Here is a 23,444-nt window from a genome sequence, read left to right as displayed (position 1 = left end):
AGAAACTTATTGAAATATCATGTTTCTGCATTAGAATATATTTAGTCAGCAAAATTTATCAAGGCAAAGATGAAGATTTTGCTTAAAATTCCAAGTGTTAGATTATATCAATAATTTATATCTAATATTTATTCAAATGTCAAATATATAACAAAGGAAAAAATTATTAACTTTGCATTATAGAAAGAATGACTTAGGTCTGGGGATGTGGCTCAGTGGTAGAGTGCTTGCCTAGGATGCACAAAGGGCCCAGGTTCAACCATCAGCACAAAATGAAAGATAAATAAATAAAGAATGGAAAGTTTGATTTAAACAACAACAACAATAACAAAATAACAAAAAAAAAACCTCCAAAATAAGAATATCTGTTACTAAATGCAAAAAGTAGCACACTGATATGGAATAAAAAGTAGAAATAGTTCCATTATAGTATTTAGAATGAATCACTTCTACAGAATAATTAAAAAGATACTGTTCTAGGCCTATATTACTCATTATATGAGTCATATTATTTTTTCAGAAAAATTAACCAGAAGGTAAACCCCATGAGGGCAAGGACTTTTTTTCCTCCCTACTTCTATATATTAAAAGCCTAGAGCAATATTAAATAAATAGTTTAATTTTTAATCTATTTTTTTGAGAGAGAGAATTTTAATATTTATTTATTTATTTTTAAAATTTTAATATTTATTTTTTAGTTTTTGGCGGACACAACATCTTTGTTTGTATGTGGTGCTGAGGATCGAACCCGGGCCGCAGGCATGCCAGGCAAGCACGCTACCGCTTGAGCCACATCCCCAGCCCCTATGCCAAATTTTTTAAAAGGATAATTTATCTTTTATTGAAAAGTCACCACACTAAGCAAGATCATATAAAAGGCATATCTAATTCTACTTTATTAAAATGTTCCATGGTTTCAAAATTAAAATGAACAATTTTCAAATTACTTGAATCACTCTTAAGAGGTGAAAGATAAAAGAATGAGACTAAGTAAATTTCTTTGTTCCTTAAAAAGAGGAAATATATGATTGGAATTACTGTAACTATTAAATAGACCAACTACAAAAATGGCTAATAAATGAATAAGAACATAAAAAGAATCCTTCTCACTATAACCTCCCTCCTCCACCAAGAAAACTAAAACAAAACAAAAAGTTTCTCATAAAAATAATATCCACAATAGCTTTCTGGCAAGACTACTGTTTTATAAAAATTTGAAAGGAATAATATCGTATCATGTATTCAATTATTTACAGCTATTTAGTTTTATTTTAAATTTGAAAAATGGCAAGCTAGCAGATGAACAAAAAAATCTGAATCAATTAGATAACCATCTGATACTGAAATGATGCACTTTAAATTACTGAGAAAACATTTATTCTAAAACATGCTGAAAATTCAGACTACAGCCATCTGTGTTTGTCATTTGGAAGCCAATTATAAAAGTGTTAACATATGTAGTCACAGAAATAGTTGCAAGATTTACTGGAAAGATATTATGTTCACATATTTATCTTTCAAAAGTAGACCAGATCACAAGTAAATGTCTTATCTTGACCAGAACATGAATAAACAACTGAATATAAATATATTGAGTTCCTTAAACTCAATATTTATAATTTTATAAATGATCATTCTCAATAAAACAATACATTTTCAAAATGTTATATACAAAAACATGCCAAGTTTTTATAATGTTCCTTCAAAAATAAATGACTAATTGAAGTCTGTTTGGGTTTTTGTGTGTCCACTGACTATTTACTACATGCCAGGCACTGTGCTAGACATCAGTGAAACACATGGTCCCAAAAGTAGAGCTTCACAGTATAATGCCAAACTCTATTATTAAATGGAGTGAGAAATAAGGGTTAGAGCACAATTTCTTAAGCCTGACAATCGTTCATATATACATATATGGACAGTGAGAAGAGAGAGAAGAAGTGTGTTGTGTTATAGGAAACTGTATTGTCCTGATTTTCTTTAAAAGGGCCTTCCTAAAGAGATGTGTTGTAGTTTTATGCCTGGAAAGCATAAAAATTGGATTTATATCAGGTTGTAAGTATATAGTTCAGTTATTTAACAAATACTTATTGACTGCCTATCATGAGCTATGACAGGGCATGTAGTGATAAATAACACATAAGAACTCTCATGAATTGTAATCCAGTAAGAAAGATAATTTTAAACAAATAAAGAAATATGTACATTTAAGTTATAAAAAGTGCTTTGAAGAGAAAGTATATGCATTAAAGACAGCATACAATGGAAATTCAATTTGTGGGACTGTGGGGAGAGGTCAGAAAACATCTTACTAAGACAAAAATGTAGAAGCTGATATATAAAAATCAATTTGTTAGGGGCTGGGGTTGTGGTTCAGTGGTAGAGCGCTCGCCTAGCACATGCGAGGCCCTCAGCACCACATAAAAGTAAATAAACAAAATAAATGTATTGTGTAGAAATAAAAAATATTTTAAAAAATCAATGTTACCTGATCAATATCATAACCAGTGGCAAAACAAAACAGAACTAGAGTATCTGACTCCAAATCCAACCTTTCATTATACTAATTTGCTTTCTATGTATTTTTAGGTCCTTTTTCATTGTATTTCACAATCCTAGAACATTAATTTTAAAGACATGAACAAATGAAATCGACAAACTGACAAGTGTTTTTTGACGAGAGGAAAAACAAACGTGAAAATGCACATACCTCAAAGAGAATGTTACAAACATATGTAATCTGGTAATCTCTATAGTATTTAAAAATAACTATAAAAAGTGATTTTTATGTTTTTCCTGTAGAAAATGGAAGAAATCCCAAATAATTCTAATTATGGTGACTATTTGTTCTTTTCAGGGCTGTCATTAAGCCTTTTTAATATTCCTTTATGGATGATAAACAAGAAGCTATATAAACTATCACAGAAAAACTTTGGTGGCCTAACCATGGAAACAAAAAGATTATAACGACTAACCTAAAAACCAGCTGAAGAAGGGCAAATGAGAGCAAAGATAAAAGCAACATTTTAGGATGCTCTGAATCATATTTTCCAAAATAACAAAAAGGTACAAACCAGGCCTAGTAGAATGCCTGTAGTCCCAGCTATTTGAGAGGATGAGGCAGAAGGACCTCTTGAATGCAGGAGTTTGGGGTCAGCCTCAGAATCAATTGCAAGACACACCCCCCTCCCCCCCCCCTCAAAAAAAAAAAAACTGTAAGAAAAAAACAGTGCTAAATAAAACTAAGGAAATCAAGAATGGAAAAGACCACAAGACTTTAAATCATTGAGCGACCAAACCTATTTATAGCCTATAATCTCATTCAATGCGATCACCTTCATGTTTAAAAAGAAAACAGATTCTGTAGCTTAAGGAATTCATCTTAATTTTGTGTACTTCATGGCCTGGGTATACAGACAACCCAAATATTTCTTGAATTTCAAAACAATATGGACTACATATAATATAGTGCTGGGCTGTCATATAGTACTAGCTATGTGACAGTGGACAAGCCACTTAACATCAGGAGAATTCAGTTTCTTCAACTGTATAATGAAGAGATACATTAGAAGGATCATTTAAAATTTCCTCCAGGTCTTGGGGTTTTTTGAGAAAATTTTTCAATTATTTCCTTTCCTTTCTCCTTTCTTTACCTGCAATTCTAAGGAAACCAGCATTTTACTTATGAAAATTTGTAAACTGTTGCTTGAAAATACAAGTCAACAAACAGTATATAGCTATTACTAAATAATCCCAACTGAAAAATGGTATAGGATACAGAAAAAGTGGAATGATTCAGTGTTCACAACGAATCACATCTAAGTACATAAAATTACCAAAACATTATTTTATTCTCATGTTATTAAGTATCATTCAGAACAAATTACTAGAAAGTTCCAGAAAGGTGGGGATTTTTAATAAAAATCAATCATTATACACTCCAAGTCTAGAACAGTGACTGCATATAAGCTCTGAATAATTGCTGAATTTTTAAAAACTGATTTTTTGTGGAAGAGGCACCTCTAGGCATTAATTATAGGCATTATTTCTCAGAACTTCAGAACTCCTACATAGTTTCTTTAACCAAAAACAAACAAACAAACAAAAACAAAACAAAACAAAACAACAACAAAAAAAACCCCTAAGATGATACATTCAGGTCCATGGCTACACATGGCTATATTACTTAATGCAATGTAATGTTATGCAGCTGTCAAAAAAATTTTCAAAAAATTCTAATGTGGGAAAATGTTCTCAGTATAAAGCTGGGTAAAATAAGAGCACAAAACTGCATAGAATGAATCAAGTGGAGTTTTAAAATAAACAAACTATTAAAATTAAAACAAATTATTAAAAATAATTACTTGTAGATTATGAGACTACAGGTAATTTTTTTCTTCTTCGAAAGATCTTTACTGCCTTCTACCCCTACATATCTTTAAGGAATATTCACTGATAATATTATCATGGTTCCATGTGTTACTATAACTATTTTTTATGGTGCCTATGTTTTCCATTTACATCTGCTTATTTTATACATATAGATGCATGTAAGTATATATGCACACACACACAGAGATCTCTGTATCTAATATGCACATATAAACATACACAACAAAAAATTTAGGTCATGAAACAATCTTTTCAGTTTCTTCCATGAATCAATACAATGATATTAGCACTAGAATACCAAGACAGAGTGAGGAACAAAATGATAAATGCTAAAGCAGTGGCTACAGTTTCATATTGGAGTCTCATTTCATTTTACTATCACATTGGTTCCTATGTTTATGATGAAAACCAAGCGTGTTTTCTTTTTAGCCTGAAGTCAACTGAATCCAGTATTCCTGGCTCTAGGGCAATCCAAATCAATGTGAGAGTTTCATTTCAGATGCTTGATAGAAAATGTCTAGCAAGAATATCATTTACAATTGCTGCTTGGGATAGTGTACTCAGTCTTTGTATGCTTATGTCTCAGGCTATCTTCTCCCGCCACTGCCATTCCACCTTCAATAATAACTATTTTTTTAAAGAATAATAAAACTATATACCTACTAGAAATCACATCCAAAAGAGTATTATTCAGATACCACCTACCTCTGCTTCATTTCACTGTCATGCACGCTATTTTATTATTTATTAATTTTTAAGTTTAGGTTATAAATGATTCCTTCTGGTAAGCAGTAAGCATATAGTTTTGGCAGGAAATATCAACTCAAAAATACAAGAACTAGGCTGGGGTTGGCTCAGTGGTAGAGCACTTGCCTTGCATGTGTGAGGCACTGGGTTTAATCCTCAGCCCCACAGGAAATAAATAAAGATATTGTGTTCATCTACAACTAAAAAAAAAAAAAAATAGAAAAAAAAAAGAACTGCTACCTCTGTTCAGTTCAGTGATTCATGTTAATGGTCAATGGGTATCCAGTGTTCATCAATAGTTCCCAGGGATGTCTGTTTGATGATTTATATATTGAAACCATGTAGATAATATTAACAAATACAAGTTTTGCTTTTTTCATTTTTTAGTTGTAGATAAACACAATTCCCATTTTATTAAGTTATTTTTGTATGGTACTGAGGACTAAACCCAGTGCCTCAAACCTGCTAGCCAAGTGCTGTACTACTGAGCTACAACCCCAGCCTCACCAGGTTGCTTTTGATTTCACTCCCTCTTTCTACCTCATTTTCAAAGACACTCTCTAGTACTCAAGGACTAAGGGAACACAGGATTCGTGATTTCTATACAACTCTAAACCCTTGGCACTTGTAGACAAAACCTAACACAGTAGTAGTATTTATAACAGTAACAAAACTGGAAATGACCTAAATGCTCACTGATGAGAATGGACACTGAGATAAATTTCTATAATGGGATACTATTGCAGGAGTGAAAATGCTCTAATGATATTGAACAAAAGGAAAATCATTGAAGACTTTACATAATGACACCATTAAGTTCAAAAACAGAAAACTAAGTATAGTTTATGTACACATATGTGGTATAAAAAGCAAGGTGATGATAAATTCAGAACTATAGTTAGCTCAGGTGCTAGGGGTGGAATTAGATAAAGATTTTAATGCATTGGTACATGAATGTTTTTAATCTAAGTGATAGGTGTAGAGGTCTTTTTTTCACTTGTTTTCATCATATATATATATATTTACCATGCATTCTTCTGTAGGTGAAACACTGAAGTACTTTTAAAGTATGTAGAACTTCCTTCTGAGGGAACTGGCCAGTACTTACAACTCCTACCATCCATGACATCTGTTTTCACCCTCTTTTGATAAGAGGAGTGAATCAATTAGATTCTTATCTTGAAAGTAGGGAACAAGAAAGTAGCAGAGCTGTCCAGAAAGGTTATAGAGAAGAGATATCTTGTATGAAGGATTCTAAAATTAGTGCATAATTTGATCCTCATGTAATTACAACCACACCACTAAAATGACCTCTAAATTACAGTACACATGATCATCCTACAAGATAAATTGCGGCCCAAGACACTTTTCTCTATATCCAATACAGCCAGTTTTCCTTCTGGCATTAAATAATCCTTACAGAAGTACACCAAGTAAAGTACCTGGCTTATAAGAAGTCATAATATATAATCACTCAAGTATTGCAAAATCATGCAAAGTGGCTCTATCAATGGGTTTTAAACTTTTCTGCTCTTTGAAAATCTTTTTAAAATAGTGAGACTTGGTTTCCATCATTTTTCTGATTTTGGCATGGGGCGTGTTCTAAACAGTAAAAAGAATTTTTAAAAAGCTTACCAGGAGCTTCGAGTGTACAGCAAAATTTGGGAACCACTGGATAGTGGTTTATTTTATGAGATTTGCTTCCACTGTTTATATATTGGTTTGGTTTTTTTTCTTTTGGCCTTTTAAAAAAATTTTTAAAAATGTATTTAATGGGAAACCACTCCACTATATAGCATAGGTTTGGAAATTCATCCTATAAGTTTTGTTCCTACACAAACTGATGTGTAAATAAAGGAAGTTAATATACAAAAATATGGAAATGAGATAAGAAATGGTGGCAAGAATGGCATCAATTTCCCATGGCTTTTCAGATTCTCTGAGGCCCTACTACACTTCTCCGCCCTTCCTCTGAAATCTCTGCATTTTTACAACAATCCTCTCTTACCTCATCTTAACTAATCTTAATTTTTGTTTTGAAACAAAGAAGTCCTACCAGAATTAGACTGTTTATATTCAGCGATCTTAATCAAATCAATACCTCATTTAAAAAAAAATGATACTTTTATTGCTTCATTTGTACAACAGTAACACATACCTACGACCTGGTGGCAGCATACCTACCTAAAAATAATAAACTATTTGGAAAGAACCCTTTCAGAGGTTAAGATATAACACACTTTAAAAAAAAAAAAGTTTTCTGCTATATTTAGGTTAAAATTCATACTACTTTTAAGTGATACATACAGCCCCTCATTATCTGATCCCAGCATATTTCTCTACTCTAGTTTTCTGCTATATAGCTTTAATCTTCTAAATTCCAACATGACAATGATTTTAAGAATGGCTAATAATTCTTTAAGACTTTTTACAGCCTGACAATATTCTAAAGTATTTTATACTAAAAGGCTAAATCTTCACATCAACCCCAGTACCAACATTTACAGATGAGTTACTGAGTTACAGAGAGGTTAAGTGTAACTTCATAAAGACATATAGCCACTAAATGACAAAGTCACACTTAATGCCAGAAAATCTGGGTTAGCCACTATAGGTTATACTTTTCTCAACAAAATTTTTTAAAAATTCCACTCAGATGTCTCATAAGGAACTTCTAATACAAAATATCCAAAACTGATTTCCCAATCTTGCCTGAAGTCAACAACTGAAACTGTTCTTTTTCTCTTAGTGATAACACCAACCTTCTATCCATGTTCTCTCCTTTACCAACCAATCACATTCTGATTTTATCCTCTCTATATTTCTTGATTATCCCCACACTTTGACTCCTATTTTACTGTCTCTCAATTGTAGTTCAACAGCCTCTAAATAGTTTTACCCTCAACTCTATCCTCCATACAGCTGCAAAATGGATCAATCTGAAACTCAATCTTTTTCAGCTGCAAAATGGATCAATCTGAAACTCAATCTTTTTAAGTATCAGTTAAAAATAATTTTTTTAAATGTAAGAATTTAAATGAATGAAAGTATTTATAACCATATTACTCCTTGTCTTAAAACCCATCAACATATCCCACAACCTTCAGGATAAAAATCTCCTTAACATGAAATTCAAGACCCTCAGGATAGAGCCCAGACCTACCTTATTTAGCTTCATCTCTTGCCATATCTTGCTTATACATTTATACTCCAATAATACCAAGCTCTTGTACACCTTCCCCCAAGGAAGTCAAACTGTTCCATACCTAGGTGCTTTACTCTTCCTGTCTCATTTTTCTGAAGTTTCTACCCACACCTCTCTCCTTTTTCACCTAGTTTTTCTCAAAACTTCAAGGCTTCATTCAGAGTTTATCCATGCAAGAAGCCTTCTCTAACTGCCAAATGGAATCAGATATTCCTCCCTTGTGTTTTTCATAGATCCAGAATTATATTACACTCCTAAATTTATAAATATCTGTTTATGTTTCTGCCTACTAACTAAATGAAGCTTGCATTTAGCAGATTCCATGTCTTTCACATTCTACAGTCTAGCACAAGATATAACAAGCAATAAGTGCACAAATGTATTTATCAAATGAGTAAATAAATGATTCTCTGCACTTCACTTACTGTATTGTGGTTGACTTTCTACTCTATTAGAATGTGAAAACATTAGGGAAAGGCCTGTGGGTTTTTTTTTTATCCCTGAATCTACACCGACTTGCATGGAGGTCAAATAAATATTAAACAGATTAATAAGACTGAAAATACCTGAGTAACAAAATTAAAGGAACATTTTAAGATCATGATAGTGACAATGTACAGAATCAACTTGAGAAAATTAAGAGAGTCAAAAAAAAAAAAAAAAAGCACATAAAAGGCGAGTTAGGCCTGATTTTCTTAGGGTGTGAGACAGGAATAGAATGAGGCAGATTTTGAATTAAAAAAAAATTAGGTTTGGGATTTGGCTATGAGTATAAAAAAATAATCCCATAATGTTCAAAGGATTTTTCAACCAAGATGCGTCCCAAAATAGATACTACTCTGCATAGAAAATATGATGGTGCATGAGATAGAGAAAACTTAGAACATTAAAACAATTTAAGTTCATATCCTAGGAAAAAAATAAATATAGACTCTTCTTTCATAAAATTAAAATCTTGAGACCTATTTAAAATATTATTTCATCCTTTTAATTTACAAAAAAATAAATATCATATACAAAAATAAATCTCAAATTAAACTTTTTCTGTCAAACTTTATTTTAAAAATTGATATTGGTTGTTTGAAGCAGAAAAATGAAAGTCATTAGAAATACTCAGACATGTAGTTCACTATAAAAGGAATTTATGCAAGTCAAAAGTAAACATTAGTTTGACAAATATAAAAGATTTCACACCAAAAATATTTATCTATTAGTACAAAATAGAATTTCTGTGACTTTTAGCTAAAACCCATTATTTCATTTAAAAAATGTCCTCCTAGTGCACATTTGTTAATGCAGTTTTTACACCTTTTCTAATACCTTGATCTTTAGAGCATCTACTAATTTATTCAACTTTCAAGGAATCAACATATACACATGCACTCAGTAAAATATCAATGATGCGGGAAGTTAACTGAGATCATTGACCACATCTATGGCAACCACCCCCCACATCTCCCTCACACACTTTTCACACATTAAATTTGATTCTTGAACTAGTATTTTATTTATAATTGGTTCCTTTTTCTATCTTCCCTGGGGAAAACAACTAGTAAAGAAACACCAACTTGAATAAAACTGAGACCTCTGAGGAATAAATAAAACCTAATTACTGAGCCCCCACAATGAACAATCCTTAGTAAACAACAAGGAATTTTATAGTATATGCAATATCAAGAAATAGAAGGCCTAGCATGCATGAGCCCCTGGGCTCAATCCCAGGGTTGCTGAGGGGCTAGGGAGTGGCTAGAGAAAGAAACTGTAGATCTTGTTAGTTTTTCAGAAATCTGTAAGTCAGAAAATCTAATCAATCAATACAATTTATAAAGTCAAATTTTTAAATAGGACTTTGTATAATATATAGAGTAGTTCTGAATCGTCAAAATAACTTGAGGCTCTAAAAAATGATCTCTAAAAGGGGAAACACACCAACACACACACACAAAAATCTTAGAATTACACAAAAAAATTTAGATTACATAAAAATCAGAGCAAACAGTAACCCAAAAGAGGACAGCAACTGCAAACAAGCATTACATTGTTCGTGTAAGAAAAAGGAATTTTACATAGAACAAAAGAATATAGACTTAAATAAATAACCTAGGCAAAACTACTCCTGGAACAATGCTAAATTTTTGAACAGTCTTAACGTTTAGCACTTTTGAACAGTGTAAAACCCATGAGCAAATTAACCAAGCTTTAGGAGGTGTACCTAAATGGGCATTAAATATCCTAAGTTCTATTTTGGTGAAAACTACCACAAAAAGTAAAAGAGGAGTCGATATGACAATAAAAATCCTTTGTACTAGTAGAATACATACAAAGGTCTATCGTGTTCACACAGAAAAATGACAGGGCTTTTTGTTATGGAAGACTAAGTCATTTTTCCCCCATAACTGATATGTACTGGTAATGATCAAGCCAAAAGGCCAACAGGTGCCCATTTGACCAGCTGTTTGTACTTATCGAACAGCTGGTCAAGGAATGGAATGACTCACTGCACCACAAAAAAACTTAAACTTCACCATCATGCTGTAATCAACTCACCAACAACTTATTCAAAGGAAGCACCAGTTTAAATTTTGGTGAGCCAAACAAGCTTTAAAAAAAAAAAAACGAGATGGAAGATAATCCCACTGGAAATGTGTATTTCTGTCTGCTCCTCTCTTGTACATGATCATACATGCTCTCTCCCTCGATGCATATATATATATATATATATATATGTTATATATACACATTAATAATAATATGTAAAACAAGTTTGTAACAAGCAAATTACAAGATGGGTAAAGGACTTGAATAGTCTGAAGATCTACAAATGGCTAAAAAGCATACAAAAAAGATACTCAGTGTCATTAGTCATCAAGAAAACAAGAATTAAAACCACAGTGAGATATTCCTTTATGCCCACTAGAATGGCTATGATTTTAAAAAAAGAAAACAAATTTGTTGAGATACAGAGAAACTAGAATCATCATTCATTGTCAATGGGTATGTAAAATGAAATGGTATAGTAAAATGGTAAAGCCACTATGGTAAGCAATTTGGAGATTCTTCAAAATGTTAAACGGAATTACTATAAGACCCAGAATTCTTAATCCTAAATATACTCCCAAGAGAAATGAAAACAGGTATTCAAATGCTTCTATACAAATGTTCAAAGCAGCACTATTCACAATAGACAATACATAGAAACAATCTAAATGCCTATCAGTGGATTAAAGTGTGAACACATTACTGTATATACACACACTAGAATATTATTCAGTCATAAAAGGGAATGAGGCATGGACACATGCTACACCATGGCTGAACCTCAAAACATTACACTAAGTGAAAACAGCCAAACATGTAAACACCACTGCACCTGGCCCTTTTTATTTATTATTTTGAGACAGGGTCTCACTACGTGGCCCAGGGTCTCACTAAATCGCTGAGACTGGCCTAGAACTTGTGATCTTCCTTCCTCAGACTCCTGAATCACTGGATTATAGGCAAGCATCACCATGCCTGGCTCCCAATTAAATAGAATGCCTAATTTTAATTTTAGAAAAATCTTACTAAGAAATAAAAATAATGTCCCTTATCACTAATGTTTCACAATTTACCAGAACTTTTTTCTATTTGTCATATTAGAAGAAATTAATTTACATTTCAATCAGCAGCAGCCTAAATTAAATGTTTAATAGTCATAGTTTAGCTCTTTCTACAAACCTTTTTATTTAACAAAAATAAGAAATGTTTTTGTTTGAAAAAATTTTTGTCCCACTCTTGTCATAGTCCAATCCTTTGGATGAATCCTATCTTTTTTGTTTCCTCGTTGCTGTGTGTTATCATTCAGTAAGGATGTCTGTGGTGTTCTGTCAATAAAACTGAAAAGTGAAAAGAGGAAGTAAAATAAAAGACACATCCAAGGGACTAGATGAGAACAGAAGTGGGATAAAAATTGTTCTTAAAATTATCTCTTCATTGGATTTTACTGATGCTCTGTTTTCCTGCCTTAGAGAAATTTCTTTAACATACATTTCAAGAAGCCTATCATGTCTATTCTTTCCTCTCAACACCATGTTTTCTTTTATTTCAGCAAAGCCCAAAAGTCATGAATTAGTTTTAAATCACAGGAACGCACCAGTCTCTGATGGAGGCATCAAATTGCTATATCCAGAAAAAGCTTAAAAAAATGGTACGTTGTAAAACTGTTATCAAATGTAACTTTGAATATTAAGTAAGATCTGTCACAAGTATAAAAAACTAGAAAGTTTAAAAGAAATCAGAGAGGGAGAATAGCTTTCTTTACTGTGGAGCAGAATATCTGAAAATGCAAGGAACAATTTTATACCATAACTAGCTTGCCTATCACAGCAGCACAGTAATTGAAAAATCCTATCAATAACCTAATAAGAGAGCTTACACAGAACATTGTACACAACACTGGCATTACTCTACAAACTAAAAATGCTTGTTAAACAAACAAACAAACAAAAAAACCTCATATAATTCCAAGTTATTGAATGTAGTAAGAATTTTAATTATTCAATAAATAATGACAATTATATAAAACGCTATAGAGGTATAATACTTTGGTTTTGCTGAATTCTAGTACATTTGAAGAACTTTTTAAAAATATAGCAAAAGTGATTTATAGGACTAATTTCATTCTAAATACACAACTGTCCTTTATTTAATTTTGTTCACTAATAATTGACTACTTTGTTTATATAATCATAAATAATTTTACTTGGAAAAAATGAAGTCATTTAAAATGGAGTTGAAATAGTTTGTTTGATTCACTACAAGGATAGCCTATGTGGTGCCATCTCTGTCAGTAACTTGTAAATGAGGTCAAGCCCAGCTCTGAAAATATTTAATAATGTAGTTAACATCTCCAATTATTGGGCTTCTTCCAACATCAATACTGAGGAGATAGTTGAGGACCCAACAGCAAACCAAAGAACTACCAAGCATCAGAAAAACTGAATTGCCGCGAAGTCCTTTCTACTAAGTTCCATTAGCCCTTGATTCTTATAAATCATTCCATTAACCTCAGTTTCTGGATTCTTTTGTTACAACAAATCTAAAGCAGCAAGTTAGGGGAAGAGGCAAATGAGAAAATACAAAGCTGGACAAGCAAGTTCACAGGAAAAACCAAAAACTGACAGCAAGGAAAATGGATAAGAATGACAAAAATAAATGTCCAATAATATAGAATTCTGACTACATAATACAAGCAGTACTAGAGTAAGAATTAGAGTTCCAGAACTACACTAATGTAGGAGATCTAATTATTTTGCATTTCATGTTCTTGTTCTGTATGAGAGTCATACAACATTAACCTGTTTATCATACTGCATGTAATGTCTTTTTTTAAAAATGATACCTGAACATTGTGCCTGATCATAAAAGAATAATGTTGTAGAGAATTTGTAAAATAAAGTATAAAAAAATTAAAATAGCCTATAACCCACTACCCAGAGATAACCACAACTGACATCTTGGTGCATGTTTTTTCAGATGTCTTCATATATAAATACTTACACGTACCTTTTTTTTTTTTTTAACCTGACATTATCTGTGGGCATTTTCCCAACTTGAAAAGTGTTTGTAGAATTATTTTAATGGCTACATAAAATAATTCATTCTCCTATTACTGCAGATTTTGGTTAATATGAAATACTTTACAAAGTATACTTCTATACTGTAGGGGTTGGGGTTGTGGCTCAATGGTGGAGCACTTGTCTAGCAACATGTGCGGTCCTGGTTTCAATCCTCAGCACCACATAAAAATAAATAAATAAAATAAAGGTACTGTGTCCATTTACAACTAAAAATTTTTTTAAATTATACTATACTGTATACATGAGAATTTTAAAATGATCATTTATTATAAGGTCTTGAGAAAGAAAATTTAGAGAAATCTAGAGAGAAAGGAACAGAAGACCAATTACCAAGAAAAACATTAAAAAGTTATATGTTGTAAAACTGTTATCAAATGTTAACACGTAAGTCTTATGAATAAATGAGATACTTGGAGAACCAAGTCTCTGAATAAATTTTGGGAAATGATCATTTTAGGTGGTTTCTGATACCAGCAATAAGAGACTTCTGATTAAGAAAATTCTGGATTACTCTTATTAAATTCCAACCTAGCTGGTAACACTGCACTCATTAAGAACTTCTTCAGTCATTCTGCTCCTTCATTCAAGAAGCAAATGTCAGGGACCGTCCTGTGCATGAGCTAAGCCCCTCCAAAAGTCTTGAGTAAAGGAGATATTGGACTGGCAACATACGCCACACCATGTGTTATACCAAGCAAGTGGCCTTTACCCCCACTCATCAAGGAAGAGCCTCAGCTCTGGGCTTGAGCGGTACCCAACAGGATTGGGCAACCCCTGCTGAAACACTATCCCCTGCCTTATTGGGGTGGAACATTCTATCAAATGTCTTTTCCCTAATAAACAGAGGGGTTCCAAGTGCACTCGCTCTCTTGCCCTCTTGCCTTCCAGCGTGAAAGAGGACCCTTGAGGTGGCAGAGCAGGCCCACCCTCCACCTGAGAAACTCATGTCTGTGGGTTGCATGATTCTTCGCTGTTTCCTTACTTTCATGTTGCAGCCAGCTCTTTTGACCAGCTCATCTTACCAGCATACACAGCTGGAGAGAAGCAAACACTTATTGAATACTTGCTGTTTGAAAAGCACTATGCTAGGTTGCATTTAATTGATATTGAGAGTTTTCCTTATAAAATATTCTAGAAAATGAGTCCGTAGCATTTTAAATATTTTAACAAAATGTTGGGGTGGGGGGGTAACATCCAAAATCCTACTGTATCTAACCTCTCACTGTACTTATTACCCAGGAGCATCTGTCTCTCCTACTTTGGAAAGCAGAGACTGTTGCCATTTCTCTATTTCTACCTCTTGATCTAAGTTTGCTGATTATGTGGTCTGTTCAAAGTTAACTATGTTTAGTAGAACTGCTTTATAAATTTTGTTTGGTGTTGGGGACTAAACCTAGGAACTTGTGCTCTACCAGTGAGCTATACCCCTAGCCCATGAATAACTATATTTATAATAGTTTTTAATCCCATTCTAAAAGCACATGTTTATACAAATGAAATAATGTACATACTTTCTTTAGTTTTGTTTTTGCAGTAGTGGAGATAAAGGGCAGTAGTGCTCTACCTTTGAGCTATAATCTAAGCTCCCCCCCCCCTTTTTTTTTCCCTCAGACAGGATCTTGCCTCAGCCTCCTGAGTAGCTGGGATTACAGGTGTATACCACTGCAACATCTAAACTATTTCTGATAATGTTGTTTTCACTCTATTTACCATGTCCCTCTCAGCCTTAATCCTTTTAATGATTGTATATTTTATATGATTCGTATATTTTAATATTCCATTGCACTTACATGGCTGAGGAATCATGACCTCAGTAAAGTATTTTATACCAGATAGCTAATGTTGCAGCAAACATATGTTGCCTTAAAGGCCTCAAGGATCTCTTACTGGAAACTGGGCTCATTTCTAGAGGAAAATAAACTATAATAAAAATTAACTTTAAAAGATTTTTACCCCATAGGTAGACTTTTGAAAGATAAAGAAATATATACATAAAGAAATCAAAATTCTACTTTGCGAAATCTACTTACAGCAAGCAATTTAATTATTATGAAATGTGACTGTTCAAAGTTAACTATGTTTAGTAGAACTGCTTTACATACATTTAAGAAAGATACATTTGGTAGAAGGCAGTAAACATTCTTAGGTAACAAATAAGAAATCTAACCAGAACTTCCATGCTTTTGAAAAGGTACACAAAATTACTTTCAATTCCTTAGATGCAGAGTGTTTGCTTAGTCCCTTGGGTTGCACAACTGTAAGTAATTTTGGGCTTCTGAAAATGCCAATGTTCCTTCATTTATATATTCTAGAGTAAAAAACAAAATCTACCTGTTTACATACAAGCATTTAAGTCTTAACATTAAAAGGGGGAGATTATAAAAAAGTCAATTATATTTTAGAAATATGAAGCTGGTTAACATACACATTCCTTTAACACACTTCTGATGAACATCTACTATTGCATCTCTGCAGTAAGGCCTTTCTTTCATTGATTACTGAAATCATTGACCTGGTTTCCTTTGTTTATATGGAAGAATGAAGAAAGAAAGGAAGAGAGGAAAAATAGTTAATTGTGTTTCAAGTATGATGGTTATCTATTAGCTCTAAAAAGAATATCACCTATAAAAAGTAACTCATTGTAGGGAGGAAGGGGGCCTTTCAGGCAAGCCTAAAGAGCTGCTCAAATATGTATTTTGTTTAAATGCTATTAAATTTATATTTTTTCTACGTTAAATTTTTCATGATGCCCCAAGAAGGATATCTATGCATAATACAATTTTGTAATGTTTGCGTTACAATTTCCATACATATACACACGCACACACACATAAAATCAGAACTTCACTACACACACACACACACACACACACACGTAAAACAAATTAATTAAAGCAGGAATTCTAAAGCTTTGTTCTGTGGAATCTTTCCGTCTTCAGAACTTCCAATCCACAGGATACAAAACCAACTGCCATGACAAAGACCTCCAAACAGGAACGTACAAAGACACGCTTTTAAAAACGCCCCTAAAGCCAAGTTCACAGCAGGCACTTGTAGCACACTCAGGCCACTGCTGAGGCAGCTGTCACAGGCCAATCTCACACACGTCCTCGAGTGCCAGCGTGCCACCTATGGAAGACAAGCTGATGATCAGCGCACAAATTCCCCACTGAATAAAAGGAAAGCTCTAAATCCCCGCCCTGGAAAACACAATGCCTGCACCACCCATAAAACTCCCTTTAAAAGTGAAGGGCTGAAGGTTTAAAGGCTATTAATTACCACCTAATTATCAATACGGTTTAAAGAAAAAAAGAGAGAGAAGTGTTTCATTGGGGCAGCCGTGAGAAAAGAGCCACACCATTCAATCACCACCGAAGTCTCGTCAGCTAGGTAGCAGCACCGGGCTTTACACGTCCTAGGAAAAGGGACAGGAGGGAGGGGAGGAAACCCCGACCCTGCAGCACCTCCCTCCGAGGGCAGCGCACCCGGCTGCGGCAAACTCGTTCCCCAGGCCTCCTCCCACCCTTTCCGGCCACCACCTCCCACCTCTGGCCCGGCGGTCCCCGGCTCTCCTACCTTCGCTTTGCCAGCTTCTACCTTTCTCCTTCTTTCTTCGTCCTCCATGGCTTCTGCGGGGTAGGCAGGGAAAGAACGGGGAGGGGGTCGGGGGTAGAAAGGAAAAATCGGTTCAGACCGAGGTGGGACGGCTAGCTCCGCGACCCAGGCCGCAGGGCTCGGCCAGGAGCTGCCTCCCCCCACCCCCGTAACAAAAACAGTCAGTCGCTGCAATCACTGGCGAATCGTCCTCGTCCACACGAGTACAGCGGTCGCCACCGCCATCTTCGTCTCCACGTAAACACAGAGTGAGGCGGGAGTCAAGACACGTCACAGCGCGCAGGCGCCTCGAACGCCGCGTTGCCTGGCAGGTGCGCCCGCGGCCCCGCCCCGCCTGCCTCGCTCCGCCGAGAATGTTCTAACCCAGTCCTCTGCGCGCCTGGGGGCTCCAGCCTGCCAGACGACCCCCACCGTGCAGGGGATTCAGTGCTTCCAGAACACTGGGGGCTTCCAGAACACTGGGGGCTTCCAGAACACTGGGGTTTTCCAAATTACACAAATTACAGATGCCTCTTGGGGCAATTGGCGAACGCTCCTGAAAAACCCCATGGGGAAGATGGGAGGGAGTAAGCGGCGGGATGCTAGCCTTCAACCTAGACTGACTCCCCCTGGACTCAAAGGATTGGGGGGAAACAGCTCCGTTACTTCCTTAGCCTGAGAGCCCCGCCCTTTTACCCCCACACTGGTTCCCGCCCAATTTCGGGTTCATCCTTCAAGGCCCACCCCAAGCGCCGCCCCCAGATAGCTCTGATTTCTTTGTTCTTTGCAGGGTGACTGGGACCTGTCCAGTCAAAATTTACTCCCCTCGCACACCTCTTAGGGGCGTCCGTTCATCAACAGTGTTCTGAAAGAAGCCTGAACTTTGAAAAATAGGCAGGAAACAAAGCCGATCTATATTAACTTTCTAGCTTTAATGACTTAAAACAAATTACCTATCATGTCTGACCTTACCTGAAATTTTGGAAGGGTTGTTGGTGTACTTGACTGCCCCTGGTATACTAAAACATCTGACTTAATGTCAGTTTTTTTTCTCTCTCCTTGTAGTTTCTTCATTTACTCTGCATGCTTTTAAATAATACTCCAGGACTCCCAGTTTCTTGATGGCAGAGACTTATCCTGAGTCTTGACATTATTACTGAAATGATGAGCCTACTGCTTTGCATGTAAGAGACACTTGTTGGCTTGAAATGAAACGTGTTTATAAATTGAGCATTACTCTTCACCTGATCCCTTAATCCTTCTGTTTTTCTCTGTACTCTCCAATCCTCAAATCCATTCCTAGGGTGAACTACACATTGCATTGTCTCAGGTTGATAGTTTCTCCTTTTTTGAATCATGAGTTCAATCATAGAAGTAGAGTGAAGTGAAAGTTGGATTTAAAAAAGAAAAAAGGAGAATTTAAAGAACTTAAATGTACATAAACAGAGCTAGTCTGCAATAGTCCTAATTTTTAAAATTTATAAATTTTAAGATTTTGTTTTCTCAAGCTCCCCCATTGCCAACTTGTAACACCCAAGGGTATATTGCCCTTTTATCTCAACCTGAATTGAGACTTGGATGAGGTTAGACAATTTACCATAGGGAACAAAGAATTGATAGAAAAAAAAAAAGTTATTTACTCGGTTATATTTCAAACAGTGCAGAGATTTAAATACTGCCTGGACTAACGGATTGTGTTTGTAGATTCTGATTGCCTAGATGGAGGAAGCCCCAGGATATTTGATAGATATTCCTTTTTGTTAATGAATACTCCTTTCTCAGTGGCTGAGGAAGTCAACTATTTGTTCTGGTGTGTGCTGAAAATATTCAAGAACATCTGCTAAAGCAACAAGTTTATTTCAATATTTCCCTTCACTAATAGCAATCAACCAAATGCATTGTTTTACATGTAATGGGTGCTCAATGAATATTGAAAGTTGTGTGTTGACTTCTATTAAAAGAGGAAGCATATAAAATTGGTGCTCTAAGTCTTATTTATAGCATCTGTTCATTCATACCATGTTATACCATTCACACATTCGTGTCATGACACATCATTCATTCTCTCAAGTCATTCCCTAAAAGGATGATATTTCATAAAGAACTTGGAAAAGATGAAAGAGCCCTGGAGATAAGTGAGGGAAGAGCAAATCCAAAGGCCCTCAGCTAGAGTATGACTGATATATTAAAGGAAAAGCAGGAGGCAAGCGTGGGTATAGTGGAGTGAGCAAGGAGAAAAATAGTAGAACAGAGAGGAAACAGGGCCAGATCCTGTATAATTCTGGAGGTTATTGTAAGAACTTTGGCTTTTACTGAGTGAGATCAGGAGCCATTGAAAAACTCTTAGCAGATAAGTGACCTGACCTGACTTATGTTATTAAAGGACATATGGCAACTATTAGGAGAAAGGACTCTGAGGGATCTATTTTGTTCTTATTGCAATAATTCAAACAAGAGATAATGGGAGTTTGAACCATAGTGTAGTAGTAGTAGTAGAAGCAATGATATAGGATCAGATTCTGAATGTAGAACTAACAGTGCCATAGAAGTTGTAGATTGAATGTGAGGTTTGAGAAAAGAAGAGTCAAGGATGACTCTGGTGTTTTGTGGTCTGAGCTATTAAAGTGATGTAGTTGCCAGTAACTTGGAGGAGGGCAAATTTGAAGATCAAGAATTCAGTTTTGATACAGCTTAGACATAAAAATTAGGCATCCAAGAAGTAATGTTACCCTTAGAAATCTGAGTTTGAAATTCAGGATCTACACACAAGGCGTAGTCTCTCTTCTGTGTGTTCAAGTGTTCTCCTTATCTTGTACTTTTAACTTTTTAAAAATGCACTGGGTTGGGGTTAAAAATCAACTACCAAATGGATCCCAACACCAATCTGTAGCCCAGAAGCTCCAGGATGCCAGGTGTTCACATGTCTAAATCCCTTCTCAGCACTGACAGTGAGTCAATTATCTTTTTATAATTAAAAAAAAAAGCACAAAATTGAGTAATATAGCATAAGAGTATCAGAAACTGCCTAAGTGGAAACCCACTATTTACATTTAACACCTGTAGCTAAAGCTGCATCCATGACAATGGGGAGGTCCTGTTTGTTGGCAAACACTAGTAGGAGGTCTGTCTTAACCTAGCTTATTTTTGGCGTACTCTCAGGAGCTCCCATGGGCCTAGTTCACAAGTTGTCATTGCTGTCTACCACAAGATCAAGCCTTGGGTATCCTGGAAGTAGTGATGTGGTAGCAGGAGGGTCTTGCAGACCTCACATGCCCCCGTGGTGAAGCTGGTGTTCTAGTACTTATTGGTCTTCACATGAAAAACTAGGTGAGAATGGTGGTCACGATTTCACCAAGCTTCAGTTGGTACATAATTGTCATCTTCCCTCCAGCATCCAGACCCACCATGAGGATGCACATTTCTTTTTTACCAAAAGGCCCTTGAAGAGATTTGCAAAGGTAGTCCCCATGCTCACAGGCTGATGGAAGCTACAGTGGCTGGTGACCAGCAGCAACTGCTCTGGGCCAGGTGTCAGTTTTTTCCCATAAGAGGGCAGTACTCCTAAACCATGTTTAAAATGTTACCTTGTACTGAGTCTTATTCCTTCAAATATCTCATCAATAATTTATTGCAGCCAGGCATAGTGGCACACGCCTGTAATCCCAGTAGCTCAGGAGGGTGAAGCTGGAAGATTGCGAGTTAAAAGACAGCCTCAGCAAAAGCGAGGCAATAAACAATTCAGTGAGACCCTGTTTCTAAATAAAATACAAAATACAACTGGGGATGTGGCTCAGTGGTTGAGTGCCCCTGAGTTCAATCCCTGATACTGATCTCTTTGCAAACATATACTCATTTTTCCTGCTTTTTCTAAAGTATCTGTTGTGAAATTGAAATAACCAAATGTTGCTGATTACTTCCTTCAATTTTCCAAATCTAAATTAATATGCAGATGATCCATATAAAAGATCCTATGGTAATAAAACTGCTAGATGACTATAACCTAAACCAAAATTATTTAGAGAAAACTTCCATCTGTTTCTTTGGTTTGTAGATCAGAGTAATTATCTACTCAGTTGCTTAACCATTTTGCCCACTTTCATGGCTTTGTTTCCCCTTAGAAGACTTTGCCAGTACCATTTCCTCTGAACATTTCTAATCATCACCTGCAATGCAATGAGCTCCATGGGCCTCATTCACAAGCTGTCACTGCTGTCTACCACAAGATCAAGCCTTGGGTGTCTTGGAAGTAGTGATGTGGTAGTAGGAGGGTCTTGCAGACCTCCCATGCACCTGTGGTGAAGCATCTTCCCTTAAACTATGCCCAACATCTTTTCTGCAGTGACAACACGTCCAACCTTCTCTATTTCAGTCAATGACCTTCTTCTAGTCTCCTCAACTTTTCATGTTTTGTTTCTCTCTTCCTCATCCATCATAGCTTATCAGGAACTATGTCCCCATTGTGCTTTCTTTCTCAGTGTCTCTTGACTCTTTCCCATATTGTCCTTTTTCATTGCAACCATAATAAACCAGACCCTTATTATCTCATATTTTGAAAATCACAAGAATTCAAGCTAGGACATCTGCTTCATTCTTCCCCATTACATTCCAGTCCTCATAACTCTATCAGATTAGCTTCCTAAAACACAAATTTCGCTAACTTCTCCCATTGTGTCCTACTGCCCATAAAATGAATCTCAAACTCCTAGATGTCATTCATGTGTCTCAGTTTAACTATGTGATCCTAACTCCAATTCCTCCCATTCATCAATTTCCCATTATAGTCAGACAGATGCTCGCTAGGCATTAATAACATTTTACACATTGCCAGAAATCCACATAACAATATCACAGCTTTCACAAGACAAAGATTTATGGTACATACAATTTAGCTTCTTTTGTAAATGTGACTGTTGTTCTTTGTAACTAAGGCTAAACTGAAGGGAAACAAAGGAGAAATTAAATGCTAAAACCAACTATGATGATTTTTTACTAATTAACATAAGTTAAAGATATAAATTTTAAAAAAAAATAGGAGGGAGCATAGTCGCACATCTTCCACATTTTATAGAATAAAAAACTCAAAGCATGAGAAGTTAAGTGACTTACCACCTTCCATGGTTGGGCAGCAAAAGTCCTAGCAAGTCCTAGTTCCAAACCATCTGATTTGAGTCTTACTCCATTTTGCCAAAATGCATCTTCAAACAAATAAATAGTAGACTTTTAAATTTATATATATGAATATATAAATTATTTATATATAAGTATATATTTATACATATAAATATATAAATTTATATATATAAACATATATATATGTATATATTGGTCTATTTAAATTGTGTATATCTTCCTGATTCAATTTGGGCAAACCGTATGACTTAAAAAATTTTCCAATGCCTTCAATATCTTCTAATTTATTGGAGTATAAGTTTTCAAAATAATTTCTAATTATCCTCTGTATTTCTGTAGTGTCTGTTGTGATATTACCTTTTTCATCACGTATGCTGGTAATTTGAGTTTTCTCCTTCTTTTTGTTAGCGAGGCTAAGGGTCTATCAATTTTATTTATTTTTTCAAAGAACCAACTTCTTGTTTTATCATTTTTTTCAATTGTTTCTTTTGTTTCAATTTCATTGATTTCAGCTCCAATTTTAATTATTTCTTGCCTTCTACTGATTTTGCTGTTGATTTGTTCTTCTTTTTCTAGGGCTTTGAGATATAATGTGAGGTAATTAATTTGTTGACTTTTTCTTCTTTTAAGGAATGAACTTTCCCCTTAGAACTGCTTTTATAGTATCTCAGAGATTTCAATATGTTCTCATTTATCTCTAAGAATTTTTAAATCTCCTCCTTGATGTCTTCTGCAACCCACTGTTCATTCAGTGTTCA

The 23,444-nt window shown here is 35.0% G+C and overlaps 1 protein-coding gene across 10 annotated transcripts in view; it reads right to left on the bottom strand.

The window, feature by feature from the left end:
• The window catches only part of Akap9 (A-kinase anchoring protein 9), a 137,303-nt gene extending 119,470 nt beyond the window's left edge, over window positions 1–17,833 (bottom strand). For all 10 annotated transcript variants that reach the window (XM_058582873.1, XM_058582874.1, XM_058582879.1 and 7 more), the window contains exon 1: window positions 17,539–17,833. In XM_058582873.1, coding sequence (XP_058438856.1) covers window positions 17,539–17,586 — 48 coding nt within the window. In that variant the 5' untranslated portion in view covers window positions 17,587–17,833. The remainder of the gene's footprint in view (window positions 1–17,538) is intronic.
• Window positions 17,834–23,444: the final 5,611 nt, after the last annotated feature.

Source organism: Marmota monax, unplaced genomic scaffold (genome assembly GCF_021218885.2).
Source record: "Marmota monax isolate L192 unplaced genomic scaffold, Marmota_monax_Labrador192_F-V1.1 WCK01_AAM20220418_F8-fsc00264, whole genome shotgun sequence".
In the NCBI taxonomy this organism is placed as follows: domain Eukaryota; kingdom Metazoa; phylum Chordata; class Mammalia; order Rodentia; family Sciuridae; genus Marmota; species Marmota monax.
The sequence above is the reverse complement of the archived record's forward strand: the minus strand, read 5'-3'. Positions and strand labels throughout refer to the sequence as shown.